The sequence below is a fragment of the Diuraphis noxia genome, unplaced genomic scaffold, assembly GCF_037042655.1.
Source record: "Diuraphis noxia isolate RWA-SAM2 unplaced genomic scaffold, SU_Dnox_SAM2 contig0005, whole genome shotgun sequence".
In the NCBI taxonomy this organism is placed as follows: Eukaryota; Metazoa; Arthropoda; class Insecta; order Hemiptera; family Aphididae; genus Diuraphis; species Diuraphis noxia.
The window spans coordinates 42,343,148-42,368,410 of record NW_028301715.1 but is presented as its reverse complement, the minus strand read 5'-3'; the positions used below and the strand labels follow the sequence as shown (position 1 = coordinate 42,368,410).

The window sequence follows — 25,263 nt, the reverse complement described above, 5'->3', positions numbered from 1 at the left end:
TCTTTTAAAATAATTGACTGTTTCTTCTTTTACAGTTTTGATTTTCAGATCTGTGTGAAGGGTATATTGGAAAAATAAGATTTGTTAATTTTCTTAATGCAATATTTTGAAAAGACTGAATATGATTTGTATTTGATTTTTTAGTATTTCCCCAGAGTTGGAGACTATAGGTCCAAATGGGTTTGATGAGGGATTTATACATTATTAGCTTTTTTAATAATATAAAAAAGTATTTTAATGGATTTTTTTTACAAGTTATATACAATCTGTATCATTAATACAATAAGAATATATGCCAAGAGTCCATTCACAGGAAAATAATTTGATAAAAGGAGCCACCCATTGGTGAATGATGAAACTTTCTATGGATTAATGAAATTTAAAAATACATTTTTTATGTGCCTACTTAATGAAAGCAGATTTCCGCAACACATACCTAAGGAAACAAAAGTATACAATATTTTAAGGATTACAGTACCTACATACCTTCAAAATATGCCATTTTTTTTTTTTTTACTTCTTTTTTTATTTAATAACAACATGATGCGTACGAAATACAATTAATTTAAATATTCACGGTGTGGCTACTGAGATCGCATATAATATGTAGTATAGTTCATATTACAAATTACGTATAATTATTTTGATATAAATAATTATACAAACAAAATAAACCGTCCGTGAGTTTATACTGTAGCTCACTATATATTATATTTGTTTTGGGTGGGATATTAATGAAGAACGAAATGGTGAATTAGATAAGGCCGATACAACCAGCGATTTTTACACACACATTACAACACATCGTAAAAAAAATAACTATCACTTCCAGCGACCACGTTTGTTTTTTATCAAACGTATTCAGTAACGATCGGTTTCACACACGCGATTCATACTTCTTTTTAAAAGTGAAAACTATGCACACATGTGTTTAATATTTTTTAACAATTTGGACGGTGATACGCTTGTTTAGTATAAATTTCGATTTATTAACATACTTTATACTTGCATTGGATTCTCGGTCGAATAACGCGTTTGTGAATTCGATTAAAAACAGGTAAATTTGTATTAATTCATAATATTTATGTTTTTAAAAAATATTTTGAACATGATAGTTAAGATGTTAAAAAATATTTTGACCATGATAGTTTAGATGTAAAAAAATAAATCAATTACTTCATCGGTAGGCAAATAAAGTTTTGAGTAATAATAAAAACTATTATTATTATTATTATTTTTGACGAGTCGTTGAATACTACAATCACCTTTTCAAAAACCATGAGTGTATATTTCCTAGAAATGAAATAGAAAATTACAAAACATGCCTACTTGATTTATAAGTGAAATATTTTTAATAAGTACATAAAAAATGAGTACAAAACTTTTTGAACATTATCCTCCTTCTTGTAAATGTCATTTTTTAAAAAAAAAATATCATTAAATTATTATTTGATTCACAGCCACGTTTTTTAAGAATAATAAACAAGAGTAATTTGTTTATGTTTTAAATTGTATTAATATAATTATTATGTAAAATATAATTAGTATAATAAACAAATTTGTTAGTAAATAATGTTTAGTTAAAGGAGATTATCATTTATGGGCAGACACTCAGCAGTGCCTCCCGATTTTTTTTCCATGTATCCATTCAATATTTGAATTTGAGATTGTCTCAATTTTTCATTTGCATATATGTAAAAGACAAAAATCGCGAGAGTATATTTAAACATATTATCATTTCAAATACATTTTTATTTAACAACGCATTTTAATGTTAGGCTACAAATAAACGTGAAATTGTAAACTGCATTTTAATGCTTATTATTATTATGTTTTTTTCGTTAAAACTAAGATCAACAAATTATACTTCTTTACGATAAATATAAAAATCATACAAAATAATAATATTATTATAAGAATTATTTTTTCGTCGTCCAGAATTCAAAGAGGAAAATAACGATATTAATTATAACTTATTGTTATCACACTTGACGTCCGTGCAGCTGTATGACATGCAGAATTGCTGCACAAAAGACTATACTTCACAAATCTGCATACCTATTATACACGCACACTAAAAAATATTATGTACACCAGCTGCCTATATAATATCATATATTACTGTTTAATCGTTATTTGAAGCAGACAATCACTGATGTCAATGGACACCCCTTCAATCATTCCAGGTTGGCCGTGTGTCATTTATATATATATATATTTATATACTTATAAACTTATTATAGCCTATTGTACTGAATTTAATATAATATGTTAACAGACTGTAAAACATTATTATTATTTACTAAATACAAAAAAAAATATATTTATAAAAAAAAATTCTGTAATCAGTTTGTATCAATGCGTACGAAATGGTACTATTATTTACATTGCATTTACATTGCTCCAAAAACTTGTCAAAATATTTTCATTATTTTCATTTATATTTACCGTTATTTTCATATATTTTACAGTATTAAATAACAACATTATACAGCGACATTAAAAGGTATTTTCCACGAAATAATAACGACTGCTACTGTTATGATGACAATTTTCAAAGTTCATTAGAGTATTATATTATGTGTCATAATTAAGTATTTTGTCTTACTGAGCTCCAAAAACGATATTTTTTTTTCCTAAATCTGTTCATCGTTTTCAAACGTCGTTTGTTTCTGATAACGACATATCGTACCTATATGATAACAGATCAAATCGAAAAATTAAATTGTATTCCGAAATACAAATTATTTTTTATCATCGAATAAACCGAAGCCTTCGGGGTCCTTAATATGACATTACATAATCGAATATGTGCACACGAGGTATATTATCATGAATTGGACTGCAGTGTTATAGAAAAGTTATTCTTCTATCACACATCTGCAGTAGGTATAATATTAAATATTGCACAATCCACGAGAAAACTTAAACAATATTTTATGGTAGTTTTTTTGTTTGAAACTATAAAAAAGTACTATTTTTACAAAATATAATAATAAATATTTGCTTAGAAAAAATATGCATTTTATTTGTTCTATTCTCAGGTTAATATGTCTTAGACAATAACTTTTTTGGTCACCTTCATAAAGTATTGACATGTTTATTTTAATGAATTTATATGGAAGTCCATCCAACAAAGTATGACGTTAATTAGTAATGCAATAAATACAAAATAATACCATATTTACGATCAGGAGCGAATGGACCTCTACTTGACGAAATTCTCGGCCCACACTCAGATCAGAACAAAAATACGCTGAAACTTCTAAAACTAAATTAGTTAATTGACAAAATATAATTGAATAAAAGAACTTGATGTATATAATTTAAATAGCAATTAAGAATTTTGAACTAATGGCCTATGTTGCTGAGTTTTATTTTTTTTTAAATCAATAAAATAAAAAATAACACAAAATACAAAATTATATTTTTTTTTCTCTTTATTTATATATACACAATCTGTTCCTAAAAGGTACAATAAGAGTATTTGCTATAAGTTAAATTAGTAACATGAGAATTTGATGAAAGAAGCCACCCAATGATGACACTTTTAGTTTTGAATTAATATTTCTATGTTAAAAGATCTCTACACCATTTGCGTTTTAAGCGTCCAGGAGGATTTCCAGGAATAGCATTTGTTGAGAGAGCTTTAATAAGAGGATTGGAATGAGAGGATAGACGATTGTGGAATCTGTTATAGTAAATTATTGCTAAAATTATATTGAGTTCAAATACATACATATCATATTATTATTATGACTTTTTAATATTCTACTAATAATTTTTACCGAAAGGTGTATTTGCTTTGTGATAAATTTTTCATTGGACTGAAGAACATAATGATTGATATTTACTAAAATAATATATTAAAAATAAAGTATAAAAACCTGTGTAATGCGCACATATTTAGGAACAAATAAATGTAAACTTTTTTTTAATTTGCCTCTAACTCAATATCCCGTTTATTTTACCTCAGACTTAATATTATTATTTGCAATTAAATTATAAATATAACACAATTTCACAAAATCGTATTCTTTAAGTTGATAAATAGTATATGCGACGTTACAACCAAATACCTAGGTTTTTTCTCGTAAATTAGTCTCTATATGAGTAAAAATTATTTGAAATAATAAACAAAGAAGTACCTATGAAAGTAACGACTAATGACCGGTGGGCAACGACCATAGTATAAAAAAATGTATAATACTTTCGAGAAAATTAAAACTTAGTAATATATTAGTTTGAAAATAAACCAAAATGTACTTTAGGCATCAAAAATTACGATAGAACTTTTTTAAAGTAACTTTTAAAATTATTATGGTTGTTATTATTGACAGTGATGAATTGTATATTATTTTTTAAATACTCTTATTTCCAATGCAAGTACCTACGAAACCATAGATTTTTAGTAATAAATTTTTAAAAGAATAACTGTTAGTTTTTTTTTAATCTACTTAATAGTTTCATTAGTATAATTTAGCTAGGTATAAAATATAAAATCATCTATAATTTAACAAGAACATAATATAAATACAAAACGCAAAATTATAATCTACAATAAAATTTTAGCCCAATTTACCTTTTTAGGTATGCAATTTAGCATAATGCCGGAATAACATGGAACATGATTTTGACTATTCAAAGGTAGAGTGTCACCGCTTTCTGGCAAAAATGACCTGTACGTTTTCTGCCAATACCTTTTTCTACCAAATTAGAAAAAACGTCATTCTTTTCTCGCCAATTATAAATTATAGAATTTTAAAGTTTGGGAACCTTTATGTAAAGATTTAATAAAGATATGGAATAAGGAATAAATAAAGATCGTTGAAAATGTATTAACAAATTATATGATGCAAAAGTATATACAAAACAAATTCGGACAATGAAGTATGTTGTTATCTTATACACGGAATAAGAACACCATCACCAAGCTGTAAATTAAAATACCATAAATCAGAAAATTTTTAATATCTCATGCAAAAGAAAAGCACTAGAAGACGTAAGTACAAGATCAAAAAAAATCATTTTACAAGAATTAATACATAATGAGAGTGCCAAAGAAATAACAGTAAATTACATTAATAGAATAAAAAAATATATATATGAAATGAGACGGGAAAACCCTTCCGGCAAATTATAAATCCATTTCTGAAAATACATCAAGCTTTAAATGTTTGAAACATTGAAATTAAACAAAAAGAACATTTTATTACTATTAAATTATGAAAAAGAAAATATTTTTTTTTTTATTTATATTACACTAGTTTAAAACTTTTGACTTCAGTAGATACTATTTATGCATATGAATGAGATATTAAATATGTTGTCATTTTATTATTGTACTCGCTTTTTTTATGAAAATGTTTACTATTCGTGGATTCAAAACTGGCCACTAGGCTCCACTCATATTTTGCTGGTTACAAAATAAACTAACAAAAAAAAAACACCTCCCTATATTTTTGCACTTCGTTCTAATTATAAAAATGCAAAGATGTGAATTTGATTTTTTCCCTCTGAAAATGTGACTAGTGAATGTTGATTACAAAAAAGCCATTAATGCAGTTACTGAAGTTTGGCTAGAAAGTAATATAATTGATTGTAGATTTCATTTGACTAATTCATGGTGGAAGAAAATATAATTTCTTGGTTTATCAAATGAATATAATGAAAAAAATGCACACATTTGGTCTTTTATTTCTTGATGCACAAGAAGTCTCAGGTTGTTTTACGTATGATTTTATGAGTGATCGTCTTGTTAATAAACGACCTATTAACCAAATACTACGACTATTTAGCAGATAATTACATAGGAGACGATTTTACTCACCCTCCATCACTGTGGGCTGCATTATCAGCAAGTTTTATCAGGACAATGAATGCGTTGTGAATCATTTCACTCTGTATTTTAACACTATTTTTATAAACGAACACCACATATAATACAATGGATAACTGTACTTATAAAAACTATTGAAACTAACATCTATGTTACTTTAAAGAGTATAAATATATGTAAAACAATAAGAAAAAATATGAATGGTAAATATAAATGAAATGAAGAATTGATTTCAAAATACCTACGAGATAAAATCAGTAGATTTATTTTATTATTATTAATTTATTTCGTAAAACTAACATCAAACTATTATGTTAAATAAGGTTTGACTAAAGTATTATAAATACATTTAGTGGCTTGGTAAGGCACGGTCGTAAGTTCAATCTGCGGAAACGCACTGAGCTTAAATACCGGCCGCAGTTGCTAGCTCCCTGATAGGTATAGGTGACTCGGGATTTTTTGCAACATAAACATATTCTTGTCACACATACACAAATACGTATTTACAACCCTCCCCCTAAATATATAATTTATAATTGGCGGAGAAGGAAATGAGTTATTTCAAATGATGCTTTTTCTAATTTGACGGAAAAGGGTATTGGTGGAAAACGGAAAGATCATTTTTGGTGGAAACTGTTGACACCTTCAAATGTGTACGTGAATTTGGATGCGACGTTGCCAAATCGTTCATAAATAATAAGACATTTCAGTAATTCCATAATTATTTTTGATATCATCCATTCAGAAAGTATTTAAATACATTTATTCATATACTACACAAGAACTTAATAACATAAATAATATTTACTATATCGCTGATGGCTCATTGATTTACACTCAGTATATGTCCTAAAAACAAAATATTCAATGAAAAATAAATAATTCAAAAATTAGAAAATTATATAACATATTATTTTTAATTAAATATAAGCACTTATAACTTTTTCCAAAGATGACCAAATACCTAAGTAATTTTTCCGGCGTTTTATTGTTTACATACTCTTCGTAATATTTACAGATTTATTCGTCTCCAAAATATACTCTAAAAATAGTTGATGATATGGATATTTACCGTGCACTTATACATTTTGCAATGTTGACATGTTGTTCAAAAGTAAAAATAATACAGCGTAAGAAATCGTATGCTTAAAAAGGTACCGCCAATAAGGACCGCGTACAATCACATTGCACTCATAGATAGGTATCATAAGTTTATAAATAGGATTCTTTAAAAAAAATATATCCATTGAAGTGCTAAGCATTGACTATTTAATTTTAAATACTATGCATAATATTGATTTAAAGGTTGGAATCATTAAATGCAAACTATTATAATTGTTTAGTATTGTGTATTATTATTTAAATTTCACATAATTTATAAAATTTAATTTTGTTTTTCAATACATATTTCTCTGTTCACTGTATAGGCACCAGTTGTGTTCTGTACCTATAGTTTATATATTGTATTATGCTTGCTTTTATTTTATACAACTAACCGTTTTTTAACCAATCACATAATATTTATCTTAAAATTTTAAGTAATAATTAAAACTATTGCATAAAAGTTCACAAAAGGTCACATATTTCTTACCAACAGTTAGCAAATAAAACTGGTTTTTTAGTTATCGCCATTATATTATCAGGTTTGTGGAGACATAAACCTATTATTCTAATATTCAATTTAAAAGTCCTATGTAAACCTTATTTAGATGCCATCGTTTCGCGTAAAGTATGGTTTTAATAGCTAATAGGTATGTATTAACGGTAAATAATTATTTTCTATAATAGGTATATAATAATATTGTTTTCACGTCCAATCGTGTCGTATCTCGTTGGAGTTTAATAAAACGGTTTTCGAGTAGGTCGTAGGTTTTTCGCACAGCACTGAAATTTATTTTAATTCAATTTTATTTTACTGAATAAATTCATGATATATTTTTACAGTATAATGGTTCCGGCGACATGGGGTGTGGTATCCTCAAAATTTCACCTCTGGCGGAATTTCGCTTGTTCAATGATCTCGAGCATAAATTATTATAATAATATAAATTTTAATGCAAATATTATAAATTGTATTGGCAGTAAAAAATAAACTATGTTGTTCTCGTTCTATGATGTATATTAGTTATTATTATTTTGAAAATGGGCAGCAGTGAAAGCCACTGCCAAACTCGTACCACGTTCAAACACGTATCTTATATAATTCTACCAAAGATAAGTTGAATATAACTCCTTAACAAAACCTTATATTGTACTATGCCGCCGAGATTGCGTCGGCGACTCATGAACGGTTCAATCACCTAGAACAATATGAAATCAATATTCTAAATGCTGTACTTTCGTGCACGACTATACAGATATTTAATATTGTTGTTGTTGGTGTGGCATTTGTTTTATTCAGATTTAATTATATTTCACGCACACGCAGCTCGCGTCAGAGTCGGGATTATATTATGGTAATATTATCAAAATAATAACATACTGAATTTTGTGCATCGGTGGTTGGTTCCTATATCGTCGATTGTTCGACATACGACCATAAAAATAATTTTGAACTTTAAATAACCTATCCCGAAAATTTCTTATCACACGCAGTGGTTCAATATAGATAGGATGATTCAGAGGCTCATGTCAGAGTCACGAAACGTAAGCAGGAACACACTTTCGTGTTATTACACAAATGTCAGACATCAAAAATTATTTTAACATTATGTGCCTTATTGTAATTATACTTCATAATCTGAATCTGGGGTGTTCTTTCATGCATCAGCGTTTCGTATTATCCATTAGATTTGAACACATTTTTTTTATTTTAAATATATTTTTCTACACTAATGGCGCAACTAGTATATTTATATTTTCGTATTTTATCTGTCTTAATGTCATCATGATAATAGAATCCAGGTACAATTGTAATATTTTTCGTGCTATTGTTTATTTATAAGAAAAGTTTTTAGCTCAAATTTTTCCTTCAGTATTTTAGTTGATCAAATAACACGTTATATTTGTAAATATGTATGTAATAATTAATGTAATTATTGGATTCATGATATTCTTCACTTTTTATTTTTGCATTAAGCTTTAAAGAAACAATATGAAAAGCATCATCTGCAACGCTGTATTTTTTGTGTCTTTGGATTTGCGCTTATTTTATTTAGCCACTTTATTGTATTACTTAATTGACTATATTTCTCTAAAATCTATTTCACAGTTTCTTTTAATGATTTATCTATTTTAAAGTAAATCTTATCCAAATAAGTATTTAGATGATTTAAAGTTTAAAGATTATTACTTAAAAGGTATCCCCTACTAGACAAATTTAAAATTACACAAAGCCACTGATTGAATATAGTCTGAATGGTGTTTGGGTGTTTATAATATCCATATTTTTTTTTATTATTATTATTAGGGGGAACCCATGGCAAAATATTCCATTGGGTCTGGGGTGGTAAATTAGGAGTAATTTTTGTATATTTGGTTTTTATAGGTTCTTAATTTAATAGAGTTGTAACACGTGTTTATGTGTGTTAAGAATATGCTGCTCAAAATCCCGGATGGTCACCCATCTAGGAGCTAACAACTTCGGCTAGTACGTACGCTCACTGCATTTCCACATATTGAGCTATAAATTGAGTTATAATTTCATTCAAATGTTATTTACAATATTGCAGTAAAATAATAATTATTATGGTGATAATCTCATTATCTCTGACCTTCGAATAAAAAAGTTATTCACTATTGAAGACCAGACAACCGTAACCTTACAACAATATATTGCCATTATCACGACGTAATTGTGTTACAATAATAGCAAAAATGAAAAGCCTATTCGTTTTTACAAAGTATGTGCAAATAAAGAGAACCGCATCATAAAATAGTTTTAATGGTCCAATAATTTGTAACTGCCGTTCACTTAAAAGTATTCGTAACGATACCATCTAATTATACGCTACTTAACAACGTTCATATCGTCTGTGACAATAAATTGACGATCATATAGTTAAAAGTCAAACTTATTATTAATTATTTTTAGGTTATAATGTAATGTGCAAATGGCTGTTATATACATAGCAGATGCAGCGATCAGTAAAATATTTATCATGAAGACATGAAACTTTTTTCCATACCTGCAATATTTTATAATTTTATACGCTGCACACTTTTAAAATATTTAAACTTATCTTAAGCTTTTTATAAGGCACGGGTTAATGCACACCATGCAATGCACCAGACCATTGTTCTAAAGTGCATGGTATTGACCTATATAATTGTAATAAATTATTAGGTAGGTATACCTAACTTGAATTCTAACCTCGAAAGAAATTAAAATAAAATTTACTAGTAAATTGTTTGAGTTATAGAGATCCAAATTCATGTGAATCGACTGTACAATATAATTTACAATCATACCAATTATTAATGATATTATATATTATTATACGCTTGAGGTTTTTAGCAAAAATCTTTCCAACCGTAATATTACGAATTTACGATCCCCCTTAAGTTATAATCATGAGGGGTGGAATTCACAATTAAATATACTAACAAAGTGAAAAAAGTTCAAATAATCAAAATAGAAATAAACAATGAAACAATACATACCCACCTAGTATACAAGGAACAGACCTATAATTTAATATAAGAACTAACTCTAATGTAAAATTATGTAACTCTACAATACAAGTTAGAACGTCAAAAATTAAATCATCCTACCATAATTTATTATAAAGATAAAGTAAAAAAAAAACATATCATAAAATAATATAGACTTACTTGATATTGAATGACTGATTATTTCCGCCCACAACCAATTTTAGTACTTATGCAATAATTTATTGTTGCATTCAAATTGAACACATCGATTACGATGATCCTTCTACTTAAAATTTAAGTACCTATTTGCTGAACTTTATCATTTTCAATTTTTTTTTTCTTTTTTTATCAGTATTGGTCAAAATCTTTGAAAATTGAAAGCAAGGTTCCTCGTCAATAAGCCGATTAAGAAATATTGAAAATATATATATTATTTAAAATATTTTTTTATAGGTATTCATATAAAATCAATATATGTACTTATATATCCTGTAAGGTTTCTCATAAACTGTTGCTATTTTTCTATTTAAAAAAAATAAAAAAATAGTTTAAAATTTAATTTCTCAATACCTATACCAATCAAGAAACTTAAAAAAAAAATAAGATAAAATTGAAGAATAACATACAATCTTACGCAAAAAGAAGAGTTCAAAAGATTAAAAAATTAAAGATATATTATAGACATAACATTTTCTTGATCGATAAGCAGTATTTGAAGTTAAAACTTTCTCAAAATTCGACAAAATCATTAAAATGTTCATTAAAAATTAAAAATGTTCAATTTGTATCCCTAAGACTTGATAATTAGAAAACAAAGTTTATCATAAGTTATTCATACTGATGCCAAAATATATAAACACAAATGACTTTCTAGAAATATATTTTAACCTAATGTTTGGAAAAAATCTGATGTTTAAATGAAGAGTAACTATTTTTTTTTGTTTTGTTACAATTTAGAACATTAAAGTATAATAAATCATTTAATACACGCAATTACATTTTCAAACATTTCGAAGTACTTTTGCTTGTTTATATCAAAAACCTATTCACACCAATCTATTGTAAGTTTGTATTAATTCACAATTGTATTAATAACAATAATATATTTACTTAATATAATTGAGTTGTGGTAACTTGAAAAACTTGACAGCATAGGACAGAGGTTAGGTTAAATTTAGATTAGGTAAATCGAATAATTTATATTTTAAAGTGATTTCAACTACCAGTTATCGTGTCTCGATTGTATCATAATAATTAAAATATAATAAATTCTCTTAGTGCTTTTAGAAAAAAATTTTTAATAGTCTATAATATATCCTAGACAGATAAACCGTCTCCGCTCAAAATCGTTTTTCCGTATACAATGATATCATATCATTGGATTAAAATTTCATTCCATCCATTATAGTAACCCACTTGTAACCTACTAAACAGCAGAGCGACAACCACGACTTAGGTACCCGCTTTTTAATAAATGGTTTTCAACGAACAATAAAATGTATATATATCTATTATGTAATAAAAAAAAAGCTATTTCAATCGATTTAAAACTGTCGATAAATACAATAATAACTTGATATGAGCTACAACAATAATTCCTACGTTTGTTTCAAAGAGTTGCATGCGAGGTGTATCTAATTATACGGAAAGAATGTAATTTTAAGCGGTATATTATTGGCATTCAAGAAAAATGCATTTCACCTAATTGAGTGTACTCAAAAATGATTATTTGAGTGAATCTTCAATGGAGATGAGATATTTGGCTTTTTGAATGTTTAATCATAGAGTTATGTTTTTATGATTATTTTTTTTCTTCTGATAGGTTTCAAAAAACAAACAAAAATTGCATTATATATTAAAATTCAATAGTTGTACTACATTTGAGAATTAGAATAACGTTAAATTATATTTCTCCGGTTCAACGTGTTAATCCATAACGGGTTTAATCCTTACATTTAACAAACTTAAAAAAAATATACATTATGCAATTTAATAAGAATAATATAATATACCTATAGGTAACTTTGTAATGTATATATTAGCTGTATTTCAGCTATCATAATAAAATAATAATTTTGTTGTGTATCAAAAATGAACAAAATATATTGCTATTTAGTTGGTTCGTCAGTCAATGTTTAATAGATAAGTGTGAGGTATTAATATTAATAACGACGAGAAGTCACGTCTGCCTTAAGCTTTAAACAAGTAAACATAATTAATACATTAACAAACGTATCGATACTAAAAGTATCCATAATAAGGCAATTATTGACCACTTTACTTTTAAAACTTCCATTGAATAGTTGTTTGGTATAAAACAAGAATAATAACTGAAAAAGAGTGTTAGTATTAATATTTTTAAATAAAAATATCGTTTTATTTTAAAAATAAAATCGACTCGTTACTAACTGAAATATTATAATTTTAAAATGTGACCTGTGAATGTTTTACCAGAAGTATTTATTGATTTCATTAAAATAACCTAAATACAATATTGATACGCATAATTAAACTTCAAATTTAACACAAATATATTCAATGTATTCAATTTTAATGTTTCCGAAGAACAATTAATACTATACATAATATTTTATTCATTCATGTGTGTGTTATTATTTTGAAATTTTTATCATGTTTTTTGTGTACGACTTGTCATGATATTATGTAAATATACTTGATAGTATCATATTGATGATTTTCGAATCAACTGCCACATCAAATCTTCTTTACATATTAATTTATCTAGTCATGTACCTATTTTCTTCGGCTTGTCACTCAGAAAGTATGATATAGTAAAATATGGTATAGTAAAATTTGTTCTAATACACCGGGTATATCCAAGTAACCTTTAATTATAATATTCGGGTAAGCTTACTAAGCTTTACAACGGAATCTGATACGTTGTTCACTCTTTGTATAAAAACCATTTTAGTCTCAATAAAAATATTTATTTTTTTATCTTTTCATCGCATCGAATATCAATATACCTATACTTTTTTTTTTTAATTATTTAAAAAATGCAAATACACAACAGGGAAAAATAATTTACTCCTATAAATAATATGGCCACTGAATGCGACAACACATACACATTTTAACACAGATGTCCTTAAATTTCATTAAATAATTATTCCCGTGCTATAAAAATAATAGTACATTAAACGACTGCTACAAAATGTAAGTTGTTAAAATGTTTTTGGTCTGATCTTAATTATATAATTTATAAAAAATAAACATACCAAGATAATTTTATGGACTGGGTACAATTTTTCTAAATCATCGTTTCTAGATTTTTGTTAGGCCGATTTTCGTAGCGTTTTATTTATTTCCATAAAAACGCAATTAACAATAATTTTTATTTAATTCCTAACAAAATATATCATGCTACTAGCTATGTTTTCACTATACTATAACATATCTACTATGATTTATCAATTTTCTTTGCAGAAGAAAAATATTTAGAACTTTGGTACTTATAAATTATAAAAATACAAACGTATTCCTTATTTTGATACTTACAATTTGTACGGATAGGTATGTTTAATATATATATTATATACATATATAAGTTTAAAGAAAATAAATATTATGAATTATTATATAATATTATTATAATTGTATAATGTATATCATGTTAGTTTTACTTATACCATTGACTTGTTTATTCAATAAATTATGTAACAACGTCTATAAAAATAGGTGATATTATATTGTTTGTCTGTAAGCACCTTGTTACTTATGTATATTTTATTACCTATGTAATTTATCCTTAGCACCTTTAAAAATCTTTTAATTATCACGTTATAATGTTAAAAATATTATGTAAACTGTAAATATCCCTAGATTTAGATAGCCTTAGGCTAGGAATGTCTTATGTTAATAAATAAAAAAAAAAAATAAAAAAAAAATATTGTTTGTCATGTATATTTGTATAAAAACAATATGCTCATCTACAATAAAATGGCCCAACGCTAAGCCCTCAATCTTATTTTTTTGCATCTCTCATAAGATATATTTTATTGAAAATATATTCAAAAAATAACAAAACATATGAAGGCACGTAAAAAATTTACCAGCCAGTCATATTACCGACTAATGATAATTATAAATTATTTAAATTAAATTGATATCAATCAACAATAATATGATAACAACATTCTGTATGTTAATAAATATATTTTTTTTCTTTTACTCCCTCCCCCCCTATTTATGTAAATATGTGAAATGTCCCACCAACTACAAACTAAAAAAGATTAGACCAACTTTAACTTAATATATTATTTCAACCCCAAGGTTAATTCTAAAACAAATTTGGACATACTTTGATGACTTAAAAATTATGATTTACTTACTTGATATTTTAGCTATTTATTAATTTAATATCATACTACGAAATATAATAAATGATAGTTTTTTTTTCTAGTTAATTGCTATAATTTTTTTTTATACACCATGAAGATTAAAATATCCTTCCACAAACAAATGGCCTATGATTAGAACATTAAAAACTATCATTATTATAATTATATATTATTTAGTGTCTTGTTAAGAGGACGTCTCCCTAGCATGTGTTGAATTCATCTTACAGCATTAGGAATTGACGTTCAGCTAAACTAAATTCGTGTTGTTAGCTTTCATAATATTAGAGTGAAATAGTGATTTGACCTACTAACTAGAAATAAAATACTCAATATATTTAATGAACGTTATCTGTGTTTTTACGTTGGTTTTTCACAATATTTTAGTTTTTATGCTAGTTACTATCATTTTCAAATAATTATTTTTCATATTCATAACTCGCGTAAGAAATTGCACTTTCGGGACACTGCAGAAAATATTAATTAATAATTACACATATTTAAATACCTACGTATCACAAATTTAGATAATTTGGATTTTTCGCGAGAAAGGTAGGTTTAAAGAACCTTTGTAATTAATTGTATCAATAGTGTTTTACCTAGTTATTAATTATAAAATTAAATTACTCTTCAATATTGAAAATATATTATTATTTATAATTCGATATTCTATCTGGGAATGACTTAATATTATGTCCGTTGCGATGTTGTCTTATGAAAACAAGACAATTCTGAGAGGCAATAATAATATAGCTACTGCCTGCCAGTTTAGAACTGACTATATTCTAAAATCTAAACACAACTTTATGATAACTTTATATGGGTGCTAGGTATGGACTTTAGAGTATTTAAAATGGCGTGATGTTTTATAGACTATTTTAATATAGGCCTGTTTTGTTATAATATTGATTTAATAATAATGCTTAGTAGTTAGTAGTAAATAGTTATATTAATTCCATCGGCAGGAACAATGTATTTCTATTTTAATGTTTTTGGGGTACACTTATGCCGAGTTTCATGAACGATCAATAAATATTGAATGAATCAATTAGAAGCTAATGGTCTCATAAATATGGATAGTAGACCATTGTTTGTCCATTAAATTTTATTGAACAATAAAATTAATCTATTTTTTTTATGAAATTTGACATATTATTATCTAATATTATTTAGAACTACTTATTTATATTTTTGCACGTATACCATTTATAATAGCTATTATATTATTTGGGTTTATTATTATAGTAGGTAACTTAAAAATCAAAAATTAAAAATCGTAAAAGACTTATACATAGTATAATTTTTGTACAACAATCTCATCCAATCAAAACAAAATGTATTTTACTAATCATAAATCGATATCATCGTCAAATTTGACAAAAAATTAAAATACAATGTATAAGTATTTGAATTGGACTTTAAATGTTTAAAAAAAATCATGCTTATGTATTTTAAAGAGTTTTCAATTGTTGCTATAATAACTTACGAGGAACCTTGTATTAAATGTTCAAACTTTTTAACCCAACAAAAACAATTTTTTGATATGGAGGAAAAAAATTGTAAATTTAAATTTTTAATTTCTATAAACAGCTCAAAATGATTTAAAAATTTTTGAAAATCTTATCAAATATAGGAAATAATGAAATTAAAATTTTAAGAAAATTTCAAGATTCAAAGGTCATTTGTTTTTGAGTTATAATGAAAATTTAAAATCGTTTGTTTGATAATTAGTTTTACTCTCGGGTAAAATCTTTTAATTTTGCAGTATAAAAACTTATAAGGAATATTATATGAGATTTTTAAATACAAAAATTATACGAATTAATAAGTAGAAATATTTCGCAAGTTTGTATGGATTTAATGGATTTTGAAAAAAACCTAAACCTTTAGACGCTCATAAAAAATTATTTAATATTTATGATCAATTATTTTTTAAATTTATATGTTTACCACTAGCAACAATTTATGAAAAACTTTTTTTTGAATATTCAAAAAGTGAAAATATTTTAACGGCAATAATTTAAAAAAAACTGTAAAAAAATTAAAAATATATCATGATTATAAACAGATTAAATAGATTCAAAATATTTTTAAAATTGTATCATACATATGTGAAAAACGTACAAAACATACGTTTTTGTAAGAATTTAAAGTATCTACAATTATTATTAGTTTTTAAACTACACTAAAGAAACAAAATTGATTTTTTCAAAAATTAGTTTCATATAATAACTCCTGTTTTTATTAATTTTAATTTGGATTTTTCAAGCACTTTTGAAAACTACTAAGATATTTTTACTTTTGACTCCTCGAAATACCAACTAGATTCGTTTAAATTGGAAAAATCTAAGCATTTAAAATGCCTTAAAATGTAATGAGTGTTAACATACACAACAAATAAGAAAAACTACACACCATTGTTAAATCATTAGACAATTGTATGGTGAAAAATAAAGCATGCCAAGTAAAAACAACCACAATAATAATTATTCATTTCTTATTGATATCTAATTAACCAAGGATTAAATTTTTTATTAAGACAATTTGATATTGACTGTGTTTATGATAAAAACATAGTACCTATAGGTGTATACATTTCGTCTATTTAAACGGTATAACTTACCCCAAGAATTAATATGAAAAAAAATTTAAAATTTAGTTCGAACTCACCACCACTAACTAATTGTTTTAACTCTAATATTGTATTCCACTTAGATTTGATTTTAAATTGTTGTAATTCAAAAAAAAATTCTAAACAGTATTCGATACACCAAAGATAAATAATTATCAGTGGAACATTTGACATTCGTAGACTACATATTTTTGTAAACAATGTGTGTACCTGCTTAGAAGCGATTAGCTATATATTTTACACTTTAATCGTTAACTCCGAGCATTAACGAGTTAAAATTAAAGTTAAGTTAAAAAATTTATTTTATTTTATCTTTTCAGCTTAACTATTTACTGTTGTGTTTCCTTTAATTTAATTAATAACTTAACTTTAAAGTTTTTAATCTAACGAAGAATCAACGAAGTATAATATTATGTTCATTTTAAGACATCTAGTTAATTTATTTTATTTACGTACATTTCAATCGATTTTATTTCTTTGCAATACATATTTCAGGTAATTTTTGGTGGGAATTAATTGTAAGAATTATTGTAATTTTTCTAAAGACGAAAAAGTAAAATAAATACAAATATCGAATGTAATACTATATCAACACTTCCCATATAGGTTTTAGTTGGTAAAAAGTAATGTAGGCTGGTGTAATTATTCACAAAAAAAATCATTATGAAATCCATGAATCAATCAATCATATGGAATTAGTATTATCTATTTCACTAGCGATACTAATCATTATCATACTACCAAAATCAGTGAACACTAGTGCAGTACTGCAGTGAGATGAAAAATGATACAAGTTAGAGAAAATTATAAACTGATAAGTGTTGTGATTTGGTAATAAGGATAGCAGCATTGCGATATTTCAACAATTCAAAAATTGATTATAGATAAAACATAGTGTTAAAAAAAATCCGAAATATTTATAAAATTAATAATTATATTATAAGTATGACATATTTTTTCCCTTTGGTTATTTTGAAATTATTTTAATTATTTTAATTTTAGAAATGTACTGTCAGAAACCACTTCCACCAAATTTAACATTTTTTGGTAAACAATAATAGTGTCTCCTGACAAAACAAAAATACGCATCGTTCCAAAATAAACTCATTCATCAATAGGTATTATTACATTATTTATTCCAAATTCAGTTATAAATTCGAAGGATTTTTAATCATCCGTAGCCAATGGTAGCAATCGTTTTTGATCAAATTTCTCTCGTGAATCTTAAAATCATTGTCTGAGAATAGAATCCATTTTCAATATTTACTTACATTGTGAAACGAAGGTAGGTACTGACAAAATTCCAAGTTTCTGACTATCATGTCTTATACGATAATTCACAGTCAGTTAGTCAGTCATTCATTCTATAATTCAGTGAAAGCTGCTTATTTATTTAAATATTATAATATTTCTATGTAGTTTAATTATTTAATAGACCATTACTACTAAAATAAATTATAATATTTTTAGGTAATTGATAATTGAAATATATTATTATTATTATTTATAATACAATCATGAAAGCGTTTAAGTTGTTCGTTAATTTTCTATTTTTAACAATAAGCAATAATTTTAAAAACGTAATAAACTTTTAATAATTTCAATTCAATGATGGTATAAACATAATATACTTATAAGAAAATCTGCACAGTTTTAATACAATGTTACGAAATGTGTGTACTGAAATATTCTTACTATTGTTGTGTTGTACCGTTTATGACTGTTTATTAATTATACTAGTTGTGATTCAGTGTAAAAATAAATAAAATTAATTTAAACAACTATATATAAAAAAAATAAATAAATAAAAAAAAACAAAATGTAACCAGATACTAGTAATCGTTCAGTGACTAAACGAAGTCTCAAACATACAAGCAGTTCAGTTCAGTTAGTGACTGTGTGCTACATTAGTGGTTTAACTCTCCTGCAGGTACATGATTCGTTTATTCATTATATGTTTATAAATAACTAAAGATAAGGCTACATGATTATATGTTTTATCTATTGGTTGCTTATTAATTTATAATATTATTTTTATTTTTATTAAAAAAAAATTGTTTTCAATAAAAATAAAGTTATATGCAATATTATACTACGATAAACAAGGTGATCCATTTGAGTATCTAGAATAGAGTCTAGAATCGTAATTTTGAAAAGTTTTACCTATTAATTTTATTACTTAATTTATGTAATTTTTAGATGACATTTTTAAAACTGTTATTGTTATTACTTTTTGAGATTTAAACTGATTGAATTTCGATTAAAATATTTTTTTTTTTATTTTTTATTTCAAAACAATCTAATGGTGTATTACGATACATAAAAATTGAATTTCAAAGGATTAATAGTTTTATTATTATTAACTATTACAGATTAAATTTTAATGAAATGAATAAATGTCACCACTACCAGAATATTACAAGAATTCAAAATATTTTCAAAAATTAAAACGTTTCCATATATATTATTTTCAGTTATTATTGACAGTCATGTATTTTGATTTATACATATAACTAATACATAATACATGTAAATTTTTGATTTTCATAAATGTGTATTAAATTATTTTATTCTGTAAATTATAACGAATTATTTGTATATTTAAAATGTATTATAAAATATTGTACTATTATAGCATATTGGAATAGGATAGTTATTGATCATTGGGTACAATTCATGTCGTTAGCTGGAAAAATGGGTGACTTTGTTCAGAGTAAGTACCAAAATATTCATTACTCAGTTAAGGGTTAAATATTTTTTCAATTAATCTTTTATTCTAAGAGGAGTAAAGAAATTGTAGAAAAGTCGAATAAAAGTTACACAAATGTTTTATTGTCATAACACTTAAAGAACCAACGAAATATTCATTTTATGGTAATAAATACCAATAGTTAGCCCTTCCATTTATTTTATTTTTTCGTTAACTTCCATAATCGATGAGAACGTTTAGGTATACATTTTAGAATTTTATTTAAAATTCTGGCTATTATTTTAGGTATGGATATGTTAATATATTCTAGGGATCTATCATGGTATCCCAAAAAATGTTGTGATTTGAAAATTTCTCATGATTTTGTTACATGACCAAAAATATCGTTATTACTTATTATAAACATTTTGTATTACATAATTTGATAATAATTGTATAAATTGTCTACGGTGTTATAAGATTTTGTCAGCTTAATAATTTAACAGAAAGGTTCTCATTGTATACAATTTCTTTAAATATCAAAGACATAAAAATGCTAACTTATTTTGTAAATATTATATTCAATTTCAAATTTTTATTTATTTATTAGCAGTTAGAAAAATATTTTTTGCATACAACTTTTATTTAGTACTCAGTATAATGTGTATAGATTGTTTATTTATATCAAAGAATTCAAATGAGACCAATTGGTTCCAGCAATTTACTACATTATTGTATTTATATTTCAATCGAAACCAAATGTCATTTTTATATATTTATTGAGCAGTATAAGTGATATTTAAAATTTAACTTTCATAAAATTAAAATACTATGTATTATTTAGCATTACGACGGGTAAACTACAATTAATTTTCTCAATTGTTTTTCAATAATTCCCATGAATGCACGAGTGTTCCTGTGAATTGTCCATCTCTAACTTATATAAGATGATAATGTTTGTTTAAATTGATTGTAAAACAAAGTGGTTACCTTTACTTCGCAGCTTTTACCCTTAATAATTAAAAATATGTAATTTTATCATTTAGTATAATATATATAAATATGTTAGAGAATATTCTCAATAGATTTTGTGCAATCATTAATTTATAATAAATAATATGCTACTTTAATACAATATTGAGCTAGATTTCACATATATTAAAAACCAGTTTGTTCCATTGAATTACAAATAAAATTAAAATATGGTAACCGAACAATTTTTTTTTCTGAAATTAGCAATGTTCTCAGAAAATGTCAAAAATTTATATTTTTAATTATTATTCATGATCACATAATTTCATAAAAAAAAAATAAAAAAAAAATAAAATTGGAAAATCCTAAATAATATATTGTCTTGGCAAGAATTCTAAACTCCAAAGATACGGTTCAATGACATTCTAGATTAATATTAAAAATACTGTCGTACTCACTTCGCACATAATCTAAAATAATTACACTAATAGGTATTGGTATTAAAACTTAATTATGAAATTATAACTTCAATGTTCAAATGCATAGTTATACAATTTTTCATAACTCTAAGATTATTGTACGTAGATCTAAATATGTAGGTATTTAGAATAACTACGGTGTTTAATAATGTACAGCTTATAAGTTTATATACAATCATAGGTACCAATTTATCGTCAAATTAATAGTATAATACAATTATAACATATTACAAAAAATATAAACCAAATAGTTTGATATATGAAAAACATGCTTTTAGTTATAATATTGTTAATTAATAATAAAATTGTTCAATAAAACAATTGTTAATTCAAACTTGATAAATCAACAAGTTACACTTTAATACGGTTTACTAATAATCATAATAAACTCATAACCACAAACAGTATACATTTTTTATCAATTATTATACATACATATACTTGAATGCTTTAAACGTTCATTATTGAAATATTAAAATTTTTTTATGGTTGAGCTCTTATTAATATGTTAAAAAGAATTAGATAAAATAACTTAAAGGTTGTGTATATTTTTATCATTATAAAATATAAAGGTTACATTGATTTAACGTTAGATTTTCTTGAGTAGCACAAATTGTTAATTGAGTGAAATATCTCGAAGGTTGAAAATAGTTAATTAGTATTAAAATTATATATTTAAATATCCTACTGATACGAAAGAAGAAACTAAACATATTAATATTACCTAGTTGATTTCATTAACACACTAGTATATACAAATACTCCTTAATGTAAACCTTATTGTTAAACTAACAATTTCACTTTTTCCTAATAATTAGCGTTTTTGGTAGTTTTAGTATACGTTGACAGATGCAAGTACTGTGACATTAAGTATAATTCTATAGGTATAGGTAGTTTAGAATAATATTATTCATATCATTTTAATTTTCATATTAATCGTATAATTATGTGTACTTCTAGGGTGAAGTTTTACCTTGAATGACTTACAAACTAATTCATATTCGCACAAATTCACACAACGACAAACATGGAGGTATCAACGTTTTTAGTGTTCACCACATGGCTCGTTTCTATTCATCAGTGTCTATCATTAAATTTAAATGCACTATCATACCTTGGTGAACGTTACCGCTTAAATCTTATACAATTTCGAGAAGATCCGTTGTTCGGTAACAGACCTATACTCGATGAATACGACTTTATCGTGGTTGGATCAGGAGCGTCAGGTGCTACGGTTGCTAGGAGGCTAGCTGAAATACCGGAATGGAAAATATTATTGCTCGAGGCGGGCAAACAAGAATCATTGGCCACTTCAGTCCCGGCCATAGCCCATTATTTTCAATTTACAGACTTCAACTGGGCTTTCAAAACCGAAGAGGAACCGAACGCCTGTCAAGGAGTCGTAAACAAAAAGTGCTTATGGCCACAAGGTAAAGGCCTCGGCGGGAGTACGATCATCAACAACAACATTTACACTCGAGGCAACGTAAGAGACTTCGACCGTTGGGCCGAGGCAGGCAATCCCGGTTGGTCGTACAAAGACGTTTTACCGTATTTTTTGAAAAACGAAGACGTGACTATTCCAGAATTAAAACGATCTCCATACCATGGTGTGGGTGGACCAATGCCAATAAGTTATTCTCCGTTCAAGTCAAAATTGGTTGAAACATTTCTTGAATCCGCACCACAAGTGGGATTAAACGTGGTGGACTACAATGACCCAAATAGCCACGTCGGATTTTCAAGAATCCAAGGTACGATAAACTTCGGTAGACGGGTAACTTCAGCAAGAGCGTATCTCCGAGGGAACCTGACAAACTTGCATATCGTCGACGCAGCTTTCGTTACAAAAGTACTGATCGATCCAAATACTAAAGTCACGTTGGGCGTAGAATTCGAAAAGAATAACAGGAGACGAAGAGCACTAGCCAGAAAAGAAGTGATCTTGTCAGCGGGAGCTTTCAACTCAGCTAAGCTCTTGATGCTGTCGGGAATCGGGCCTAAAGAACATCTCGAACCACTCGGAATAAACACTATAAGCGATCTGCGCGTTGGTGACAATTTACAGGAGCATCCTTCGTACGCGAACTTGGCGTTTACTGTCAATCAAACCGTGGGATTAATACCCGATCGTATATACAAGCGAGGCATTCGTGAGCTTTTCAATTTCAACGACGGAAATGGCTGGCTCACAACCATGGGCTGCGAAGGACTCGGATACATAAAAACGAAATACAATAAGGATCCCGGGGACATACCAGACATCGAATACATCTTCATTCCAATGTCTCTGGCCGGTGAAGAAGGATTGGGAAATAGCTTATTGAGAAGAAGCATGGGAATACCAGACAGAACTCATTATGATTTGCACAAAGGAATATTCAACAAGGATGGATGGACAATTTGGACTATGCTCATGTACCCAGAGAGTACAGGACAAGTATGTTGAATATTACAAGCTACATATAATAAACACAACTAATGCATGATTATTATTATTATTATTGTTTTATTCTGAAATATGATTTTACATAATATATTGTCTATATTATTTTTAAAATACTATTATGTTTATTTATTTAGATATATATTTTTTTTATTTTTTTTTACAGGTCAGACTAAGGAACGCCAACCCTTATTCAAAACCATTGATAAGAGCTAACTTTTTCGACGCTCCTGTCGACGTGTTGCGTATCGTGGAAGGAATAAAATCGGTTATAGAACTTAACAAAACACCTGCTTTTCAAAAATTGGGCTCCAAAATGAGTTTGCGAACGGTGCCAGGTTGTAGACACCTGAGTTACGGATCGGACGCATACTGGGAATGTTGTGTAAAAAGACTGACCATGCAGATGCATCATCAGTGCTGTACCGCAAAGATGGGACCGTCGTTTGACCGAAACGCTGTGGTCAACTCACAACTCATGGTTTACGGTGTCTCTAAGCTGAGAGTCATCGATTGTTCGATCATGCCTTCGATAACTGGTGCCCACACTGTAGCACCAGCCTATATGATCGGAGAAAAAGGAGCTGATTTGGTCAAATCAACTTGGCTGAGACCGATAAGTTGAAATTTTTAATACGATAAATATTATTTTTATTATAGTATGTAATTAAATAAAAAGACTTAATTTAGCTATAGGTTATAGGTTATAATGAAATATATTGTATAAAGTTATAATAATTAGTGAATAATGTATTATTATCTGCGATTTAAGTCAATTTGTATTGTTCGTTTGATTAATAATATAGAAGGCGTAGTGTATATTACTATATTTTATTTCACTGTACTATAACTCAGTAAACGAAACTTGATGTAAAGGTAACACTTTTGAACATTATAACTACCTATATTAATTTACAATATAATGATATGTACGTTTTTTAATTTATAAATTTTTATCGTATACTATATAAATATTTATTGAGTAATAATAATCTATTTAAATAGCGATCATCATACGTCTCATATTTTATTTGTATGTGTTTTTTTTTATGTAGTTCCGTAAAGAAAACAATAATTATTTAACATTTTGTTTCGTTTATAAACATGATGTATTGTACATTTATATTATTATAATTATTTTTGAGCATAATGAAAGTTCTTAAAATAAATTTAAATTAACAATCCAAACACGATTTTTTTAAAACGTAAACATATTACTAAGATAAGACACAATATATTTTTTAATTTGTATAAT

General features: G+C 26.3%; 1 protein-coding gene and 1 pseudogene across 4 annotated transcripts; both read left to right on the top strand.

The window, feature by feature from the left end:
- Positions 1-832: 832 nt before the first annotated feature.
- On the top strand, positions 833-25,196 carry LOC107166175 (glucose dehydrogenase [FAD, quinone]-like). 4 transcript variants are annotated; one of them, XM_015514733.2, is made up of 4 exons: positions 833-1,057; positions 20,058-20,135; positions 22,523-24,002; positions 24,175-25,196. In XM_015514733.2, exons 3-4 carry the CDS (start codon positions 22,590-22,592, stop codon positions 24,631-24,633), a joined length of 1,872 nt encoding a protein of 623 aa, XP_015370219.1. In that variant the 5' UTR covers positions 833-1,057; positions 20,058-20,135; positions 22,523-22,589; the 3' UTR covers positions 24,634-25,196. The 4 variants fall into 4 exon arrangements, with proteins under 4 accessions (XP_015370219.1, XP_015370220.1, XP_015370218.1 ...); XM_015514732.2 differs by lacking the exon at positions 833-1,057 and adding an exon at positions 19,258-19,352; XM_015514734.2 differs by lacking the exon at positions 20,058-20,135.
- LOC149055371 (uncharacterized) lies at positions 4,978-6,161 on the top strand (annotated as a pseudogene).
- Positions 25,197-25,263: the final 67 nt, after the last annotated feature.